The following is a 22245-nucleotide window of genomic DNA, read 5'->3' as shown; positions in this document are numbered from 1 at the left end:
ATAATCCTCCAGCCAGATATAGTTGTAACAACATTATGTTTTATGGTTTAAACATTAACCATGTTTTATGGTTATTTGGAGTATTTCTCTTTGGTGCATATATGTCAAGAGGGGAAAATATGTATTGATATACGGTAAATTCTCTTATCATTCATAAAAGACCTTTAATCACATAGGTGTCTGATTACCTTCAGTTTAGTTCCAACACCATCTGTTCCACATGCCAGAAGAGGATCTCTGAAACCAGCTGCTTTCAAATCAAAAAGACCAGCAAAACCTCCAAGATCAACATCACAGCCTAACGGGGAGAGGAAACTAATTACCTGCTGCATTTTAATAGATTAAACATGGATATACAAACACTTCTTAAGCATGGCAAAAATAAGATATGTCTTTCTTGAGAATGGGGAAGAATACAATGTGCTCAAAGAAATGATCAAAAAAGTAATTATGTATGAAAGAGGCAGACATAATCTTTTTGAATTTAATAAGGATAAGAAATGCTGTTCTTAATATTAGAGACAAAAAAAGCAGATGACTATGGGGTTCGCTTAAACAGGGCAAGACTTAACAACCTAGCATTAATTTGACACATTTTCCTCATTGAACTACAAAGCCCAAATCAATTCACAATGTCTGTCACAGTTAATGAACCAGCAAAGGGCAGGCTCTGACTTACCTGGTCTGGAAGTAGCTTTTGCTAAAGGTTTAATTTTTTGGACCAGCATATTTCCAGCTGCAATGTCTACCCCAGATTCCTTGTAAGTCAGGCCCCTAAAGATTTAAACAAAAACACATCACCCAAATGCCAGGGAAAATTGTTTAAAGTATTACTTGAAACGGAAGATGATTTTTGTATCTTTGAATGTGCCAGGCCCCATCCACAGATTTGGATTTTAACTTGAAAAGGGCAGGGCCTAGAAATTGAAATGTATTAAAATGAATTCCCTAGTGGACTCCATTGTATTATCACTGTTGAGAACTACTTCTCTTACTTATTTCATCTAGAAGTACTTCTCACAGGTAGCTGGATATACTGATATTTTCCTACATTTCTCTGTTCAATTTTGGTATGGGAAGGAAAGGAATGCCAAAATGGAGTAAAAAAAGTGAAAATTAGGATTATACGCACTCTACAAAGAAACTCCTAAATAATGAAACTGGGCTCTTATTGCAGTAGAGAACTATGTATGTTTCCTTATGGCTGAAATTAGCATGAAACAAAATAAAAACATGTTGGAAAAAGCAAAACCAGATGATAGTGCATCATTCCCTTCTAAACAGGGCCAACATGTTGCAGTAGTGCATCGAAAGCTCATGAACAACACTGGGAATTCAGTAGCCTTGCTTTACAAAAATGAGTACTTTGGCCTCCTGGGATGTAGTGATACATGAAGAACTATGAAATTTTATTAGAAACAAGGAGTCAGGGTACCAACAGAGTTGAAAGCTCTAGCAATTAACTCCAATGAAATTAGCAACCTGGGCTCATGCTCAGATAGGAAACAAAGTTCTACTGGTTTAAAAAAAACCTTTCTCAGCAGCTGGTATTGTGACCTCTCATTTTCTTCATCTTTAATGAGCTCAGATTAGTATTGAGATCCCAGGCTCTTATAATTGGTCATTTCAATGGAATCTGGTTATTTTAAAACAAAAAATAAAACTTTGGCATGGTATTTTAATGTTCTGAAGCCTAAAAATTTCTAGTATTTAAACTTTATTTTTTTATTTTTTAAAGGTTTTATTTATTCAGAGAGAGAGAGAGAGAGAGAGAGTCAGAGACACAGGCAGAGGGAGAAGCAGGCATCATACAGAGAGCCTGACGTGGGACTTGATCCAGGGTCTCCAGGATCATGCCCTGGGCTGCAGGCAGCGCTAAACCGCTGCACCACGGGGGCTGCCCCAGTATTTAAACTTTAAATGTGTCTCTCGGGAATCCCTGAGTGGCTCAGTGCTTTAATGCCTGCCTTCTGCCCAGGGTGTGATCCTGGAGACCCGGGATCAAGTCCCGCATCAGGCTCCCTGCATAGAGCCTGCTTCTTCCTCTGCCTATGTCTCTGCCTCTGTCTCTCTCCTCTGTGTCCTTCATGAATAAATAAATAAAATCTTTGTGTCTCTCAATTAATTTATTTCTCATGGATGACCTAAACGAACAATAATAACTGTGATCTATACTTAAGAAATCAAAACACCCACATTTGCAATTAATAGTTTATTGAATTTACAAAGGAATAGTTGTGCTAACAAATTAATAAGGGGAAAAATACATTTCAGTAATAAAGACAGTAACAAAATAAGACTGTCAAAATTTACAGTAGAATCAATTAAGTTGCAAAGGAAGATGGCCAATATTTTCAAATTGAATTCTTTGACAAAACCAGGAACTAAGATAAAAATACAACAGTAAATATTTAAATATATGATAACTCAAGGCATAAAAATCCTTTCCCCATCTTTATTGATGAATAATGGACAAATGATTGTATACATTTAAATATACAATGTAAAAAAGTCCTTAACATTACTGGGACTCTACTAAACTGAGAAAAAACAAAAAAGAGCTACCATGAAGCTTTTCCCGTTTCGTTTGAATATTGTTGTAACTAGTTTTGACTCAAACTAAATGCAAATTAAAGTCAGTCCCATAGAGAGAAAAGATTATTGAAATGACTTAGTATAGGTTCATAGAATTTTCTATATGGCCATTTATACCAGTTCTGAAGCTATGCTAGTTCTGAAGTTGTGCTAGAACCACCTCAGTAATTTACCTGGGCTGCTGGAAGAAGGCTATGGCACGATAGCCAATGTCCTTCCTGTAAAAGGCTCCCTCAAATTTTATAGCAGATAGTCCTTTCTTTGCTTCTTCAAGGGCCAAGAGGAGATTTTCCTGGATTGCTGTTACCGTAAGGACTCTACCTCCGTTAGTCACCACTTTGCCATCTTTCAGGGCAGTGCCTGCATGGAACACCTCCAGTCCTAAAGCGTGAGCCTCAGTAAACCCTATAAGAGAGCAGATTTACATCATAACAATAGTCTACACTTCTAAAGTGGCTTATAATTTCTGTAAGTTTTTATTTCACTTAAATGAATCTTCACAAGAATCCTAACAGGAAGGAATAAAGCAACAAGATAGCAAATAGACCCTCTCTCTTAAGAATAGCCTGTTCTGCTCTAGGTGATAACTGCATTATCCTTAACCTGTGTTATAAACCTCATGTAAGATCTATTGTTTCAATGGGGGAGGAAAAAAATAAGAGCCTACTGCTAAATAGAGGCCTTACCAATATAACATAAATAGTCGATTAATGCATATTTTGTATGTTATATGCTATATTCTTACAATAAACTAGAGAAAAGAAAATATTATTAACAATGTCGTAAGAAAGACAAAATACATTTATAGTACTGTACAAAACTCCATGTTTAAGAGCACCCATGTAGTTCAAACCCTGTTGTTTAAGGGTCAGCTGTATAGTTATTCTCTCCAGACAGGACATTAAAAACTACAACTTAAAAGGGGAGATAAGAAAAAACAAAAAACAAAACAACAACAACAAAAAAAACTAAAATCAATGAATAAAACCTGTACTTGATCACATCTTTTACTTAAAAGAATTCCCTTTTTTTTTAAAGGATTCCTTTTATCACAGCCATACAAGCTGCCTTCTTTCTTCTTTAAATAAACAGAAAAACTGTAATGCAAAACATCCTTAATATTTTCCCTAATATAACAATTGTAAAATCTTAAGACAAATTTGATTTAAATTTGGTTTTAGGTCCAGTCTAAAATCCCCAGTTTTATTTTCATTTGAATTATTCTTAAGCTCTCATATATAATTTTACACTTAAATATTATTAGACCATATTTTTTATATTCTCAAGTAACCAACATGGGCAGTTTACACAAAGATAGCCTCTTAACTAAAAAATAAACAAAAAACCAAAAAAACCCCCACCCCACTTAAAGTCTGTCCTATTTGGTCACCACTTCTCTTTTAGCATCCTAGCTGGTGATTTGTTAATATAAGTCTTCTCTAAATGTCTTTATAACACAGGGGCATTCAGTCATAAGTACCCAAGTACCTCCTGTTATTTGGAATATCTGACACAATATCTGCTGTGTCAGAAATGACTATTATACTTGTCACCTCAATCTTAGGGAAATTTCACCAATATAAGTGATCTTGATTCTATTCCTTCTCTATTCATTTTAAAAGTCAATCAGGGATACCTAGGTGGCTCAGTCTGTTGAGTTTCTGACTCTTGATTTTGGATTAGGTCATGGTCTAGGGTAGTGAGACTGAGCCCTGGCATCTGGCTCTGTGTCCAGTGTGAAGTCTGCTTGAGATTCTCTCCCTTCCCTCTTCCTTCCCCTTGTGCTCCCTCCCTGCTCACGTGTAAGTGTGTGTGTATGCACATGCACTCTCTAAAATAGAGAAATAAAATTAAAAAAAAAAAAAAAAAAGGCAATCAATTCCTAACTGCACAGTTGCCACGACTGGGATTCACAGGGCAATGAACTCACTGTCTGGGCAAGACAGATCTGGGGTGTTTGAACCAAAACACACTGCTGGGACCCTGAGGGAGACCAAACTACAGGCTGCTGAGCATCATGGAGGACTGCCTTTGGGCTCATGGCACTAGAACTTTTTTAGCATTTTAAGACACTGTTTTATTTAATATCATTTAACAAGAGACGCCTCATTTCCTGTAGAGAGAGACGGAAGAGAAGGCTATAGTTTTGAAACGGTTTTTAATTCCATCATCCAAGTGACTATGGGGTATGCTGCAAACAGGAGGTAAGGGGTGAGGGGGTCTAGTTGTGACCATGCCGCTGAAATCTATCTCATTGACGTAGTGTCTACTACTGTTGTTCTGACTCTACTGAGTTCCCTTAATTTCCTGGCTCTTGGAGGATGGAAGAGAAAGGCACACTTGAGTGATACTCTAGAAACCTGGCTATGCCCATTTAGATATTCCTTGTGCAAGAAGGGAGATGGACAGTTCTTTAAATACAGGAATTTTGGATATTTGCACACCCACATCCAACATGGTTAAAACCACCCTGGAAGGTTTCTGACAGCCTTACGCCCCTAAAAGAAGCAGAGCATGGCATGGGAGGAAGGCCTACTGTAACACTGCTCACTTGTCACACTGTAATTACACCTTTTGTTCTCAGATATTCACCTGTTATCTCCACACCCTTGGTGTAATCTCCTGGATAGCCTTTACTTGCCATTACCACAGTTATGGCAGCACGGTTATCAAGCCAAACAGGCAGAGATGTGCAGAGCAGGCCATCCAAGGTAGACTGAATCACTTCATAAAGATCACTTTTAAGAAGTGGGAGGATCACCTGGAAAGACATAATCAACATAGCAACGGAGAAAAATCTTAGTTCTCTCTAGACAATGCATTCACTGAGATACCAGCAGAATTTGCATATATTCCTTAAAGGTAATTATTTCGAGGCTGATAAATTCTGAGACTAAAACACATACATTTACAAAATAACAATTGATACTCTATCTTTAACTGTTACCCACTTGGCACTCTGGATCACCAAAACGGCAATTAAACTCCAGAACTTTTGGGCCCTCCTTGGTCAGCATTATACCAGCGTAGAGAACACCTTCATTGAAACAGAAACAAAAATAAATTATAGGGCACCCCGTGTGGCTCAGTGGTTTAGTGCTGCCTCTGGCCCAGGGCGTGATCCTGGAGTCCCAGGATCAAGTCTCACATCAGGCTCCCTGCATGGAGCCTGCTTCTCCCTCTGCCTCTCTCTCTCTCATGAATAAATAAATAAAATCTTTAAAAAACAAACCCGCTCCCCCCAAATTATAATGAAAACGATGTATTGTGACTGAAAATTAGAATATAAGTTACTAAATACTCCAGGTTCTGCACTAACTATGGCAAAAGTTATGGTCAATTGAAAGGTGGTGAAGAAGGAGAAATGGGGGAAGTTTTGTCAACGTGTAAAGTCACTCTATGAATAATGTCCATAGTGAAATCAATATGCTCACCTGTGTATGGCATGCCCTCCTGCTGCATGCCATCCACTGTTCTCTGAAGAATGGTGTTTTTTATTTTCAGGAACAAATCCTTAGAAACCTGGGGAACATACAGGAATGTTAAAATGTAACTAAGTATTAAAAAAAAATAACCATCTTGTAAGCAGTACCAAATGGACAATGAAAGGGGACTGTGAGAATTATTATTTTTTTACTAATTCAGACAGACTGAGCATTTGAAATTCATAAACTTTTAAAATCCTCATATTGACTCTATCAAGTAAGTAGTTACCCTTATTCTTTAAAATAGGAAAGAACAACTCTGTGAGATAAAAATTCTAAGCAGAAGCTAGGTTATATATTTATTGATCAGTGTCAACTGCCATATCAGGATTAAATGTTAAATCACCTTTTACTTCTAAACCTACACATTTTTTAAACATGTAAACAAACCTTACTAAAAGTTTTCTAAAACATAATAAAAATGAAAAAAAGCCTCTCTACTACTTTGAGGTCCTTTTGTATCCTTCTGGTATATTCTATGCTACTTCATAAGTCTATAAAGAATCTGTAAATTTATAAATTTAATTATAAAAATGAGACTTAGAGTTCTTTTCTTTTAAATATTTTATTTTAGGTGCTCTTGGGTGGTTTAGTTAAACATCTGCCTTCAGGTCAGGTCATGATCCAGGGTCCTGGGATGGCACCCCGTGTTGGGCTCCCTGCTCAGCAGGGAACCTGATTTCTCTCTGCCTGCTGTTCCCCCTGCTTCTGCTCGCACTCTTTGTGAAATAAATAATTAAAAAAATAAAAAAATTTTATTTTATTTTTCAGTAATCTCTATGCCCAACCTAGGGCTCAAACTCAGAACCCCAAGACCAAGAGATATACTCCATGAAATGAGGCAGCCAGGTGCCCCTTAGTGATGTTCTTTTTTAAGGTTTTATTTATTTATTCATGAGAGACACACACACACACAGAGGCAGAGACACAGGCAGAGGGAGAAGCAGGCTCCATGCAGGAAGCATGATGTGGAACTCGATCCTGGAACTCCAGGATCACGCCCTGAGCCGTAGGTAGACTCTCAACTGCTGAGCCACCCATGCGTCCCCCTAGTGATGGTTCTTACACTAAAATCACTTTTTCCAAACAGTAGTTTTAATACTTCTAGCGTAACATAAATCTTGTTTTGTTTTTAATCTTTATAATTAAGGAAAATGTGTATAAGGCACTATATTATCAGCACAAACACTGTTCACTATTATCATTGAAAAGAGTAACTGAGTTTCTGAAGTGCCAGTTCTACTTATAAGACACTCAATGCAGATTTCTTCTAAAAACTGTCCAGAAATAATTTGGAAACATACTTTATGTACCCACCATGAAGTACAGAAATGATAAGAACAAATTATAGTCTGACTTGGTTCTCAATTCATCTGTTTCACACACACAGACAAAGTAGGATTTACTTCATCCAAAGATAAATAAAACATAATTCTGGACTATAATTGGTGCTCATGGGTTAAAAATAGTGGGTACAGAGCAGGACATAGAAGGACCTGTTCAATCTATACTTAATTCTTCAGACTTTAGCAGAAAAGGTTTGTTTTAGAGTGAGACTAGAAGAGCTACTTTTCATTTAATAGGAAATCCAAATGGCTAATTAATAATACCATGTACATTAAATGAAATCCAAATGGCTGATTAATAATACCATGTACAGAAAACAGAAAAGTATGGTCCAAGAGCTCTTTGAGAAGACTTAAATAATGACTCCTGAACTACAACTTGGGCCATACCTGAGGTGCTGGACAATAGGCGCCCATTCCCCCTGTGTTGGGGCCATGATCTCCTTCCAGCAATCGCTTATGGTCTTGTGCTGGGGGCATGGGGGCCACAGTCCTTCCATCAGTGAAGCACAGACACTGCAGAGAAAACAAAATAGTCCACTTACCTTAAATGGCAAAAAGTAAAAAAGTTTAATGAGGGGAACTGTATGTACTAACTCTACTCAGGGGAAAAATTTTTTTCTTATAGTAAGTTGAAACATAAATAACCCTAAACTATCCACATCAAGAATCAGAACATCTTATATACTCAATTTCTGAAGGATCTGTAATATTTGAGCCAGTTAGGGAAAAAAAAAAGTCAAGCTACTCCCAAAGTGAAGTATTTCAACTTTGGCCTTCTTAAATAATATGATAAAAATCCAAGTCCTCTATTGATATACTGGGCATGATTAAAAGAGGATAGATTTTTTTCACTTGCATCCAAAGTACGACATATACAAATTCCTTTGTTATGCTTTCAGATGAAACAACCATAATAAATCAAGTCCTCCTGGGGCTCGCAGATCAGATTCTATAGCTTCTCCTACTCCATGATAGCCCAAAAGATGGATATACATACAGACACCTCTTCTCCTTCAAGAAGTTCTTCGATGACAATTGTTTCTCCAGCTGCTCCAAAAGCTTTATCCTTGTTGAACAGGGGGTAAGGAGGGTAAGAAAAAGGCTGTTGTCATTTTTCATCATTTGTATCATGAACCAATTCATTAGTATTGTAATTTCTTCTTCCTTTTCTGAGAGCCTCAAAGGAATATATGAATCTCTCTCTCTTTTTTAAAGTTTATTTATTTGTGGCACCTGGCTGGCTCAGTCAGAGAACATGTGACTCTTGATCTTGGGATCATAAAATAGAGTCCCACATCAGGTGTAGAGATTACTTAAATAAATAAACTTTATTTAATTTTTTTAAAGTTTATTTATTTAGTAATCTCCAACCAGGCGCCCCATATGAATATTTCCTATTTTGACAAGTGGCAATAATGCAGAGCCAGCACTGGTACAGATGATATGAACATATAATTATTTTATTTTTTTTAGATGTTTATTTATTTATGATAGTCACACACAGAGAGAGAGAGAGAGAGAGAGGCAGAGACACAGGCAGAGGGAGAAGCAGGCTCCATGCACCGGGAGCCCGACGTGGGATTCGATCCCGGGTCTCCAGGATTGCGCCCTGGGCCAAAGGCAGGCGCCAAACCGCTGTGCCACTCAGGGTTCCCTGAACATATAATTAACACTCTTCTGAGGATCTGGCTTTCCAGTTTCCAATCATGTAACAGAAAAAGATTATTTTCACCCTTACCATTTAATTCTTATGTGTGATTATTATGATATGCTTGCTTGCTACATTTTGTACTAGAGATTATGCCTTTGAATATAGATTTCTATAAAGGAGAATAACCACCAAGAGGGATGGTATGAGGAAAGTATATTAATTCATTCCTTCACTTCTCTCAGACCTAGGACACTAAGGACAAATACTTTTGTCTACATGGATGATGGAGAATTTGAATGTTCTATAGTTTGAGGATTTTCTATCTTTCCACAGCAGACAAAGCATGCTAGAACTTACTTCCAAAGAACAGCATAGTGGTTTAGCCATCCGTATAAATCTGTAAAAACCCTTTTATAGAGATGAATAATATACGGAATTAAAAAAACACAAAAAACTTACCTGTGTATTTGCTAGATAAGGTCTCATCTTGAGAAACATATCAAACTTAAGGAGTATCCATCACACTGTGACTTTTCCAGAGGAACAACCTACCTGCATAATCTCCTGTACAGCCCTGCAGGCCTCTTCTGTGCTCTTGGCAACAATCACCCCTTTTCCAGCTGCAAGACCACTGGCCTTTACAACCAAAGCAGGGAAGTCTGCACTGTGAAGACAGAGAATTTCAATATTCAATAAAAATCCTTACAATTCAAAAGCTTAAAGCACTCTAAAATGCAATGATGTGCTACAGCAACCACCAAAAAACCAGAAAAAAATTTACTTATACCAACACCATTTTGATGTACTTCCCACCGGGATTTTTTCCCCTACATATTCCTTTATACTTGTGATCATAGGATACATACAATTTTGGTTTTTTCACTTATCATGAGATCATACAGGCAACATCTTTGGAAGACTAAAGCAGTTGTACAGTCAGGTATGGAAGGATCCTTAAGAACAGAGTAGTGAACTGTATTCTCATTCCAGCAGAAGATGTGACTGTATAAGATCATCATAAGCATGGATACACAAATCATTTCTGGAAGTACACAGAAGAAACTATTCTTGATAATTAAGGTCTTCTGTTGGATGGGACTGGAGATCTAGAAGGAGACTTACCCAAAGTAAGTAACAAAATTGTTACTTACCCAAGGCATCTGGCTACAAGGAAATAATAACATTCAGTGTCTAAGAAACCCTGTAGGATGAAGAATGAATAAAGAATGAAATTGACCCAACTAAAAGGAAAACATACCAGGTAAAAGGGAGAACTGGCAATAAAAAAAGGGCAAAGGGCATGTGTCTACCGTCATTAATTGCTTCATAATTTTAATGTAACGGAGAACAAGAATGTTTAGTCTTAAGATTTAGATCTAAGTGGCAATGGTAGAAGGCCATTATTTATGAAAAAAATCAATATCCTTTATGTTGTAAGATGCTACTGTGTTTGTTAATTTGACCATAAAAGGAGTGTATGACTGCTGAACCAAATGTATCTTTTCCTCTAGAAACTCCTCAGTAATATTATTCTTTTTCCAAGGCCACAAGATTGTACAATGATACATGTACAGAGTCCCATTTTATTTTAATGTTGGAAAAACCTACACAGCATGAGGTTTTCTCCTATGATTATCTTACTGTAAACCTGTGACACAAAAGAGACCTGTATATTTACACATCCTAACAACTGCCCCCAACAGGCAGTCTTCTAGCTACCTCATTATAAAGCTGCAGGCCTCTTCAGGTTTGGTGAAAGCTTTCCACCGTGCAGTTGGGATTCCATGTCGGTCCATAAACTCTTTGGCAAATCTCTTGCTAGACTCTAATTGAGCTGCTTCTGCAGTGGGACCGAAGCATCGCACTCCTGCAGATGTCAGGTTCCCAGCGATTCCTATTGATGGGAATGAGCAGCTTTAGGTGAACCAAGATCTCTGTAGAGCCTTGTGACTCTGAAGAATCAGGATTACACTGACATAAGGCAGATGAGTAAAGGCAGAAAATAAGTTTTTCATGCAGTCTACAGGATATAAACAAAAATCTTACTAACATGTGATTCAAATCCAGCAAAAGTCAAACATATGACAGAGCAGAATATAAACATTTAAAATGTTTTCCACAGTTGCAAATCTGCTCTTTCATTCATGACATTATTGATGCATCAGGGAAAAAAATAGTAGAATCCATAAATTTTAAGAAGGTGATAGTTCTTTTCCCACTGTGATATGATAGTAAAAATCTTCATCTGCAAAATGAATTAGCTTAGATGACCTCTAAGCTCCTGCTGGCATTGCATCTACTGTAACAATAAATAGAAACAAACTTTACCAGCAGCCAGAGGTGCCTCTGGTCCAACAACCACGAATTCAATTTTCTCATCTTTGCAGAACTGAGCAAGGGCAGTGTGGTCACTGATGGAGATAGCTATAAATAGAAAAAAAAAAACACACACACACACACACACAACATCTCACTTGATACAAACATTCCTTAAGTTAATCAATCATGTTGAAAAAATAAATACTATACTTTGAAATGCTTATTAATGATTGCTTTTCTTTTATGGGTAGAGATGACAATTTCACCATGAGAAATTCAGAGCATACTGCATTAGGCTAACCAACAAAGCTCAGTCCTTGATTATTACAACCAGTTAGACGAAGATACCAGGAAGCTTCCCAAAGAGGTATTAAATAAAGCACTTTCTTGACTATGGCATTCATGTTACATTGATTGTAAATAGAAAGCCCCACAGGATATACTCAGAAACTGCCTTTTAATGTCATTTAGTTAAGATTTACTGAGAACTACTATGTGCTATATCCTGTGCTAGTCCCTGAGTTAACATGTTAACAGAGTCCCTATGCTTAGGATGCTTATGCGGGAATGTTGGGTAATAAATATGCAAGCAAAAAAACCCCCCAAGTATGAACAAATTAGGCAAATCTGGTATCAGGTGAATTGGGAGGCTATTTCTGGTTGAGCAGGAAGGGTCTTTGTGCAGAGATGAGTGAACTAAGAACCGAATAACAAATTTATTTTTAAAGATTTATTTCAGAGAGAAAGAGGGTGCCTGGGCAGCACAGAGGGTAGAGGGAGAGGGGAGGTCAACTCCCCGCAGTGCCCAAAGCAGGGCTTGATCTCATGACCCGAAGATAATAACCTGAGCAGAAACCAATAGCTGGATGCTCAACCAATTGAGCTACCCAGGTGCACCCTGAATGACAATCTTAAGACCTAGCTTACTTCAGCCTACAAGCCAGGAAATTTTTCTCAACGGAATTCTAAGTAATTAGCAGCAGGATTAGCCACATACTAAGCATGTGTTGGTTCCATAGGCACTGTCCTATTCACTCTATTTGGAACACTATTCTTAAGTTGGCTGAAATCTTAAACAACTCTGTGACATTTGTGATGTGTAAGGGATAAGAGCAGAAAGAGTACTCGATCTATAGGAGCTGCCCAAGTAGGATAAGGATGGAGAGCCATGCACTCTGGGTTAGGACCTGCAAACACAAATTGACTGAGCAGAGCCAACAACCACTGTACAAAACAGAGAATGGCAAAAGATGACACACCTAACCTGTTGTTGCAAGTGGTAGTAGTCTCATGGCAATCTTGGGAGATTTTTGTGGGCAAAACATCAACTTTTTGTGAGTATAACATCAACTCTAGATAGAATGTATTAGTTCTTCAATAAACACATAATACCTTACCCCCAGAGCTAAGATCCCAGGAAAGCAGATATTTTATCTTTTTCTTTATTATTTTTGGTACTATGTGTATATTATTTTCTCCCAGTTTGGGGCTTTTTGGTTCTATGTTTTCTCCATAAATATTATGTGCCACATAGGGTACTAGGCACGGTGCACACAATCCCAAAAGAAAAAAAAAAGAAGAAGAGCTCTTTGGCCTCATGTAGCTTACATTCTAGAGCTTATATTCTAGCATAAGGAAATGAAGATAGACAATAGAAAAGTAAATACATATGATAGTCCATGATTGAAAACAAATGAGCAAACTGAATTTAAGATTAAAAAAAAAAAAAGGAAGAAAAAAAAAGAAAACAAATGAAATAGAGTGGGCATCCTTTACTTAGAAACTTTAGGAAATACCTCTTTGAGGAAATAACATATAAACTGAGACCTGAATGATGAGGAGCCAGTCATGCTAGGGGTGGAAACAAACAAAAACCAAGTTCAAGGCAGCTCTGTTTGGCAGGACTGCATGGACAGAGCACAGAGAAAAGAAAACAAGGGATATAAAAGATGAGGCTGAAAAGTCAGGCAGAAACCAGATCGCAAAGGGTTTTGGAAGGAATGTAAAGGAGTTTGAGTTTTATTCTAAGAACCATAGGAAGCCACTTAAAGAATTTAATGTAACATAAGAACTGGTCATTTTTTCACTTTTACCAGTGAAAGAGATAACGACTGAAGTCTATTATGGACTCAGAATTGTCAAAATTTACATTTAATATTACTGCTCAACTTTTCATTCCAAAAATACACATCAAAATGCCTTTAACCTTAGGCACTTGTGACTTTTTCAATGGGTGTATTTTTTAAGGTTTAAAGTAATTAAAGAAGTGCCACACTCTGAACAAGATACCTAAAATTTACAACATAAGGCAAGTATTCAAGTTACCACATAAATGTTAAGGTTAAGAAAAACATTCAGATCTGAAAAGCTATCAACCTTATAAAGAACAAATATAGTTGACAGTTTATCATTTACAATTATTAACTATTACTCTCCACTTTAAAAGATGATTACCGGTATTTGAAATCTTTTCTAAGCAGGCAGTGCCTGCATTTCCTGGGGCAACCAACACATGTTTGACATGATTAGACTGTGCAAGTTTCCAGGCCAGGGTATGCTCCCTTCCTCCACTGCCGATTACAAGTACTCGGGCTGCCATTGCTGTCTGCAAAACAGGAATTCTAAAGGAAAATAAAAGCTGCAGAAAGAAAACCACAGTTGATATTTTAGAATGCACGTAGTTTACAAATCACAATTTCTAAGTATTTAAATAGAAGTATTCCAAAGATTCATTTGTGAAAAAATCAGGCTTATAATTTCAGATGACTATACTCACAAGAATTAGGGAAGTATGCACATAGGTAATCTCTACACTCAAGGTGGGGCCTGAACTCAACACTCCAAGTTGCACGGTCTACCTACTGAGCTAGCCAGGTGCCCCAAGGACAGTGTTTTAAATCTCCTCTGAATAATCCACCCTTTTTAGGCTTCACTTTTCCACTTTTATCATCAAACCTCAATTAAACATGAATCCTAATACTGCAAATTCAGACCTCAAGTTTAAAACATCTTGCTTTTAGAGAGCCCTAGGTGGCTCCACAGTTGAGCGTCTGCCTTCACGCTCAGGGCGTGATCCTGGAATCCGGATCGAGTCTCGCATCGGGCTCCTCTCAGGCAGCCTGCTTCTTCCCCTGCCTCTGTCTCTGTGTCTCTCATGAATAAATAAAATCTTAAAAAAAACCCTGCTTTTAAACCTTGTGATACTATAAACAATAGACTTCAAAGTTATAAGCTGAAATACTTAACAGTGGGACCTGTAAAGGATCAGATAGGAAGTATTTTCACTTTTGAGGGTCATACAATCTTTATGGTAACAAGTCAACTCTGCTGCTGTGGCACAATAGCAGCCACAGACAATACAGATATGGATGAACATGGTAAAGTCCAATAAAACCTTACATAAATAGTGGGTTGTTGGTCATAGTTTGCCTATGTTCTGATTTAAGCAATGGGAAGTTACCAGATTATAAAAAATTAGCATGTGTTTCAATAAAACTTTATTTATGGACATTAATTTGAATATCTTATACTTTTTACATGTTATAAAAATATTCTTCCTTTTCCCCAACCATTTAACAATGTAAATATTGTTATTTGGTGCGCTATGCAGAAATAGGTGGCAGGACAGATTTGGCACAAGAGCCAGTTTGCTGACTCCTGATTTAAGAAGTCAGTGTAATATGTTAGAAAGTTGGTAGAGAAAAGAAAATCAACTTGAACATGTCTCACTTTGGTTCTGGCATTTGATTCTTAGGTAGGAATGATGCAACACCTATCTCAACTCCAGTGAGTAGTGCAACCTTGGCTAAGCTCTAACCATCTCTAATTCAATTTTTTTTACATCTTAAAAGACAGAAGAAGGAGAACTTCCTCTAAAAGGCTACGTAGAGGTTAACTAAAATGACATTTTTTTGAAATGGCATTTATAAACAGAATATAATTTCTGACACTCAGCATTTATAAACGTAAACTTGTTATATTTGTTACTTCTACATAAATTGAAACATTAGGGACAGGAAGAAGTACTAACAGGAAAAAAAAGCCCCCGAAATAAGTACTTTGTCACATTAATTTACTGATTTTTTTTTAAAACCCCATTTCAGGGATCCCTGGGTGGCGCAGCGGTTTGTCGCCTGCCTTTGGCCCAGGGCGCGATCCTGGAGACCCGGGATCGAATCCCACGTCAGGCTCCCGGTGCATGGAGCCTGCTTCTCCCTCTGCCTGTATCTCTGCCTCTCTCTCTCTCTCTGTGTGACTATCATAAATAAATAAAAATTAAAAAAAAAATTAAAAAAAAAACCCATTTCACTTATTTATTCATGAGAAAGGCAGAGACACAGGCAGAGGGAGAAGCAGGCTCCCTGTGGGAGCCCGATGCAGGACTCGATCCCAGGACCCCGGGATCACGACCTGAGCCAAAGGCAGATGCTCCACCGCTGAGTCACCCAGGTGTCCCCTAATTTACTAATTTCTAGAAGGCATTTCATCAGGTACTAGGCAAAATGAACACAGAAAACTGAATTCAGTAACTTCTTGTGCTAGAATTATACATTTATATCTAAGCTGATAACACAAAAAAACTTATGATTTTTGAGCATCTACTTTGTGCCAGATGCTATTCTGAATAATTTTCACGGATGGGCTTCACTTAATCTTAAAAGATCTAGGAGGCAGGGACGCCTGGGCGGCTCAGCGGTTGAGCATCTGCCTTTGGCTCAGGGTGTGAGCCTGGTGTCCAGGGATCAAGTCCCATATCCGGCTCCCTACAAGGAGCCTGCTTCTCCCTCTGCCTCTCATGAATAAACAAAATCTTAAAAAAAAAAAAATCTGAGGCAGATAAAGTGGTTACTTTATTTTACAGAGAGGAAACTGAGGCGCAATAAAGTTAAATCACCTGTTCATAGGTTACAATTTTTTTAAAAAAAGATTTTATTTATTTATTCATGAGAGACACACAGAGGCAGAGACATAAGCAGAGGGCGAAGCAGGCTCCCTGCAGAGGAGCCAGATGCCCGAAGAGATCCCAGGACCACGACCTGGGTCGAAGACAGACGCTCTACCACTGAGCCACCCGGGCGCCCCTCGTAGGTCACAATTCTAAGAGGAAGTAAAGTCTGGATTCTCACGAGTCCAATTTTGCTCCAGATATTAACAATTGAGATTATGATCACTGACAATTGAAGAAAAAAAAAAAACTTGCTAAACTATGCTCAGGACAAAAACTATTTTAATGAAAAAGATTTGCCACGTGTATTGAAATAAAGGCATTTTCCTCAAATCTGGAGAAAAAAAAAACCAGTTTGACTAGGAGAGGCAACCAAAGGTAAACTGTCCTGGTGATTACAGGGGGTCGCAAAAATAGCATGAGCGCTCAGCCCGGGGTGGGGGGCGGGGGGATCCCCGCCAGGAGCGGTGGTTGGGCAGCCTGGGCTGCGAGGCGCTTTGGTTTGCACGGAGACTGCCCCTTGCTCGCGGGGACACCCCCAGGAACTTGCTCTTCGTGGACTCATCTGAGTGGGCAACCTAAAACAAGCCAAGTAAACCCACTGCAAACGACTTGAAAACCAAGTGCAAAAGTGGACTCTAAGTCGGCTACAGACAGGGGGGTGCATTAGAGAAAATATGCAATTTGGGCTTAGGACCTAAGAAAAAAAAAAAAAAGCGATGCGCCGACCTCTCAGGCAGGGAAAGCGCAAGACCCTAAGGGGGGGGGGGTGAAAAGCACATGGCCAACTCCCCCAACCCACGGCATTCAAAAAGACGAGGACTCCCACGGCCAAACCAGTTCTTAGAGTTTCACCCAATCCGTGATATTAAATTCCCGAACCAGAGCGTAAACGTACTTTACTTAGAACCGGACAGGGGCGTCTGCACCGACACCAGGCGGTCCGGCCGCTCGCGCTCCCTCGCTGGCCCGCGCGCTCCGAGGCCGGGCGCCCGCCGCGCGCCGGAAGTCGGCCCAGCGCGATCCTGCGCGCGCCCCGCCCCGCCCCGCCCCGCGGCGGCCCGCGCCACCCCATTGGTCAGCGCGCGGCCCGTGGGGTCCGCAGCGAGGTGATCCAGTGTGACCGACTCCCTCGGGCCCTCGTGCGCGGTCTCCGCTTCCTCCACAGTGAAGCTAACCAGGGCCTTGCGCGCCTATCACTCCAGTTATCGGGCGCCACGTACCGTCTCTGTGCCTCCTCCGGAGCCTTCAGGGCTCTGCGGAGGGGCAGCGCCCCAAATGCTAGATCCACGATTAGCTGATTGTGTTGCTAACGAGTCCGAGCCGAGCCTCTTGGTATCCTAAAATGCACCCGGCTTTGAATGCAGGTCGTCCGAGACCTCTGGCCCCGTGCATTAAAACACGAGGCTGGGGGTGTGGGGGGGTGGATGATGATGGGATGCCACGGGAGAAAGATGGGGGTAAAAACGTGTTCCTATTCGCACCACGGTGGGGGCGGGCGCTGATTAATGCTTTTTCCGGATGTAGCTCCCTGCCAAAACACAACTCGGCGCCACCCAGGACGGCGGCGGTTCCCCCCCCCGTGTCAAGCCGCGTCGCCCTCCTCACTCTCTTTCCTTATGCTGTGTAATCTTGGGCATTTAGTCAGCCTCTTCATCCTTCCCGAGCATTGCGGGAGACTGACAACTTTAGCCGACACAGTCGCCTCAGGAGAGACTGCTCCTGTAATGGCGCCTGCGTCAGTCACTAACATGGCGGACATAGTCGTGCGCGGCGCAAACGTCAGCACCTCTACCCCAGCCGCTCAGAAACAGCGGAGGGGAACGGGGCCGTGCTCTCTGATTGGTCCAGCGGCGGAGCGTGCCGCTCTGGACGCTCCCACACAAGCCAATCAGGACGGCGAGAGACGGAATTGGCCGCTGCGCCTCCTTCCGAGGCATGCTGGGAGCCTGGAGGACTAGCGAGGAGGAGTTGAGAGAACGGAGCGGACGCCATGGCGACCAACATCGAGCAGATTTTTAGGTCTTTCGTGGTCAGTAAATTCCGGGAAATTCAACAGGAGCTTTCCAGGTAAACGCTTCCCAGACTCTTGTGCCCCCAAGGGATCGATAGGGCCCCGTGTAGCTTTCCATGGTACCTTTCTTCGGAGACGCCGTCGTTCCTCGCCTCAGGCCCCGCTACGGCCCCGCCTGGGCCCGGGATCCATTTTCCGGGCCCTCCCTCCCCCCCATCCGCTCCCTCCCTTTCCAGCGAGGAACTTGGCCTTTTCTGAGGTAACCCGGGACTCCCTCTTCTAGAGCCGAGCTAAGATGCTCTCTTCTTTCCCGTTTGGTCATCTCTTTCCTTTTAGCTACTCGTAGGCCCGGTTGTCCACCGGGGACGGGCCTAGTTCCTTCCCCGGCTCCTCCTCCGCTGCCGCGTTTCCCCTCCCCCTCTCCGCCTCCGCGGATTTCGCCGGCCGGTGCCTGTGACCGGAAAGGGTCTCTAACGGCCGTTTCTTGAGTAATCTTAAATCCGCTTTATTATTGCACGCTTCAGACCATTTGGGGGGTCGGGATCCTTTAATTAGATTATTTGGGCCCTGGTGTCCTGTGGCTTCCACCGGGCAGCATTCTAATAATGGATTAGAAATTGAACGGAAAGCAGCTCAAATTAATGTTAGCTACTTTGACGAAATGTTCGAGGTGAGAATGGAAGGGGATTTCTGAATTACTAGTAATTTCTCAATTTGGCAAGTGGATAGCAGACATTGTATTTAGGCCTCCCCCCCCCTTTTTTTTGCTACTCGTGCCCCAATTGACATATAAGACCAATACGCTACTTTTGCCGTTGCTCTTAGATTTTTACGTAGTTTAGCCTTAGTTCCATAAAATTTGAACGGGAATAGATTTCCAAAGAAATAAGCTCTATACGGAGAAAGGAAAATGGTGTTGGTCATGTTGTTTCGAGGTTGTCTTTAAAATTTTTGTTTTATGTAAAGTAAATATTTGGTCTAGGTTCAGTGTTTTTGTTAGTAATATTTCAAAAGTTCAGAGTAAGAGCAATACGTGAACTTAAAAACGCAATTGTAAATTAAGCGCTGAAATTAACATAGGGTTATTGGGGCAATGGTATATAGTATCACTAAAATTACTAATTTTGCAGGGTATATTAAGGAGGAAATATATCCGTTCGCTCATTTCATTGCTGTTAAAATTTTGTTAGCGATTTTAGGTGATGAGAAAAGACCGGAGGTATAGGAATATAATTTTCCTGAAAACTTTTAATAGTTTTAAGCAATGATTGTATTTGCTTATTGTAATGTTTCACTTTTATGTTTTATAAAAACTAGTTTTTGTATTTGAAAAACTGTTTTATTGTAAGGCTTTTAGAAAAAAATAAATGAAAAAATTGAAAAACAACCACATAATGATGTTCTTTATGTTCTTTTTTTTTTCGCTTGTGTGTACTGATGCACATACACATTTTGTGAAGTGTGATCTTGTTTTGTATGGTTTTTTCACCTAATGTGAACAAGTTTGTCTTTTTCACATTTTCAGTTGTCTTTTTGGACCATTTTTATGGTTTCATAGAATAATATTGTAGGAATGTATTGTTGGATATTTAGATGGCTTGAAATTTTCATCACTTTTCAATAACAGATAAATTCTGATAGCGTTAAGATGATTTGTTTTCTTACACACTTTTTAAAGTTGTACTTCTCCAAGTTTTAATCCGTGCCCTAATAATGTGATTGTGTATGTAAGTGGTTAGGAAAAGTGTAAAAGGGCTTCAGAAACAAAGTCTAAAAGAGAATATTAGACTTATATTTGGGGAATATTCAGCTTCTCAAATAATATGTAATACATTATTAGTCTAAAAACAAAATTTAGCTTGTCATTTCAGTGAGTTATAGTTACTGTATTTTCCTATGTTTTTACATATCAGTTTGGGTAAGGAGGCTACGTTTAAATAGTTAAGATAGCTAGTATATATAGATGGTGGTTAAGAGTATGAGCTCTGGTTTTGAATACCAGCTCACATCCTAATAGCTCCATGAATTTTAGTCAAGTTTCTTTTCTGGGTGCCGTTTCTCTCATTTGTAAAATCAGAGTAATTGTGCTAATTATAGAGTTATTAAGTGAGTTAAATACCCATGATTCTAGTTAATAGTAAATGTCAATTTTTATGTGACTTGTGTTTGAAAAATAAGTGTTCCCAAATAACAAGTAACTACTGAATTTTTTTCTTTTTTGAACATTCATACTTTTATCAGGTAGTGGAGTGTAATCTGTTTTGTTAGCTAATTTTGATTAAATTGAATGTTCAAATTATTTTTTAAAACAATTTTATTAACTTACAAAAATTGTGTAAGTAACTAGGTAAATGACATGCTTTTTGTGTTAAGGTTTTCCTGACCCTGGGAATTGAAAACACATTAAACCATCTATATTGATTTACTGTTAACCATAAATAAAACATTTGTTTTCTATAAGTTTTTTTTGAATACCAGGAAATACTACGATTCTTGATCAATGGGTAAAATTTATATAAATGTTTTTTCTTTTTAAACTTTATGGTATTTCAGTAACTTTGATCAGGGGCTACAATTTATCTTTTTTACTCAATGTGTCTGTGGTATAACTGTTCCTTGATACTGTTGATGGTGATTGTGATCCATGCACAGGTGTGGTTTTATTGTGATTGTAGCCTTTGTCATGTTAGGATGGTATATTGTACCACGTATGTTAGGTGGTATATTTTTCTTTGGATTTGTGATTGTGATCTTAACAATTTTTCTTCCCTGAGATAGATAATGCAAGTAACCCAAATCTAAATCAGTGTAGACTTCTGGAAATATTTTATTATTCTTTAAAAAGGAGCTTAGAAAGCTGTTTCAAAGATTTTTTTTCTTTTTCTAAAATTCCATGGTTCTGAAAATTAAGTAATTGTGTAAAAATGAAACTGTACTAACTTCTAATAGATAGGGTGAAAGAAGCATTGTTGGTGGGGAGTATCACCTGAAAGAAAATACAAAAAGGGTGAAATGCGTGAACGGTGTAAGATTATTTCAATCGAGTTAGAAATATTAATTCAGTGTATGGTGTGGTAAAAGTATTAATGAATTTTGGTAACTTTTCTTGTCAAGTGGAAGGAGTGAAGGCCAGCTCAATGGTGAAACAAATACACCTAATGAAGGAAACCAGGCAGGTGATGCAGCTGCCTCTGCCAGGAGCCTCCCAAATGAAGAAATAGTTCAGAAGATAGAGGAAGTACTTTCTGGGGTCTTAGATACAGAACTACGATATAAGCCAGGTAAGTTGGAGATAATTAGCTTTCTCAAAAACTTAAAAATTCTTTAGTAGTTGACAATATTATTTCTTTATGTTGTTTAAAAATGTTCACTTGAAAAAAAATGTTCACTTGGTCTAAAACTGTAGTAAGTTTGAATTTATTTACTGAAAACCATTCAAAGTCTCTGGAAATCCAGTTATATTTAAACATGAGCATTGATACTTGGTTGCTTTGTTGGTGGAATATAACTTTATTTGATTTAGTTTTGTAGTGCCTCTTTACCAGGATTTTGAATGCAGGTTTTCATGGAAAAATTGTTTTAAATGTCCATTTTGGAAGGTATAGGAGCCTGAATCAAATTTGTAATGATTTTAAAACCCTAGGAGGTTTTATCCTAAAGCCCAAGTTTAGAGATTGCCTTGTTTTTGCATCTACCTTCTTACAAGTGCAATGAATAGAGAGGAATCATCGCTTTGATAGTGTATTTTGGGAATTAATTAAATAATTGATGCTTAGAAATGAAAGCTTTATGATGAACCACAGAAATAACTAGCTTTGTTCAGTTTTGGAAATGAGGGGGTGGTATGGGTTTTTATTTTTTATTTTCATTATTTTTGATATAGCATA

At 39.0% G+C, this 22245-nt stretch overlaps 2 protein-coding genes across 7 annotated transcripts in view; one reads left to right on the top strand and one right to left on the bottom strand.

Annotated features, from left to right (window-relative positions):
- Nucleotides 1–18065, bottom strand: part of GART (phosphoribosylglycinamide formyltransferase, phosphoribosylglycinamide synthetase, phosphoribosylaminoimidazole synthetase) — a 32870-nt gene extending 14805 nt beyond the window's left edge. Inside the window, exons 1-13 of one of the 2 annotated variants that reach the window (XM_041735055.1) lie at nt 17568–18065; nt 13854–14037; nt 11409–11504; nt 10800–10974; nt 9633–9744; nt 8427–8495; nt 7817–7942; nt 6030–6117; nt 5547–5632; nt 5188–5356; nt 2769–3000; nt 680–774; nt 189–298 (exon numbers count right to left, since the gene is read on the bottom strand). In XM_041735055.1, coding sequence (XP_041590989.1) covers nt 189–298; nt 680–774; nt 2769–3000; nt 5188–5356; nt 5547–5632; nt 6030–6117; nt 7817–7942; nt 8427–8495; nt 9633–9744; nt 10800–10974; nt 11409–11504; nt 13854–13998 — 1503 coding nt within the window. In that variant the 5' untranslated portion in view covers nt 13999–14037; nt 17568–18065. Of the gene's footprint in view, nt 1–188; nt 299–679; nt 775–2768; nt 3001–5187; nt 5357–5546; nt 5633–6029; nt 6118–7816; nt 7943–8426; nt 8496–9632; nt 9745–10799; nt 10975–11408; nt 11505–13853; nt 14038–17242; nt 17399–17567 lie in introns of those variants that run through there. The other variant, XM_041735054.1, reaches the window with a different exon arrangement.
- Nucleotides 18066–18265: 200 nt separating this feature from the next.
- SON (SON DNA and RNA binding protein) overlaps nt 18266–22245 on the top strand; it is a 32714-nt gene continuing 28734 nt past the window's right edge. For all 5 annotated transcript variants that reach the window (XM_041735044.1, XM_041735045.1, XM_041735046.1 and 2 more), the window contains exons 1-2: nt 18266–18414; nt 21473–21639. In XM_041735044.1, the coding sequence (XP_041590978.1) occupies nt 18338–18414; nt 21473–21639 (244 nt within the window). In that variant the 5' untranslated portion in view covers nt 18266–18337. The remainder of the gene's footprint in view (nt 18415–21472; nt 21640–22245) is intronic.

Source organism: Vulpes lagopus, chromosome 20, assembly GCF_018345385.1.
Source record: "Vulpes lagopus strain Blue_001 chromosome 20, ASM1834538v1, whole genome shotgun sequence".
In the NCBI taxonomy this organism is placed as follows: Eukaryota; Metazoa; Chordata; class Mammalia; order Carnivora; family Canidae; genus Vulpes; species Vulpes lagopus.
The sequence above is the reverse complement of the archived record's forward strand: the minus strand, read 5'-3'. Positions and strand labels throughout refer to the sequence as shown.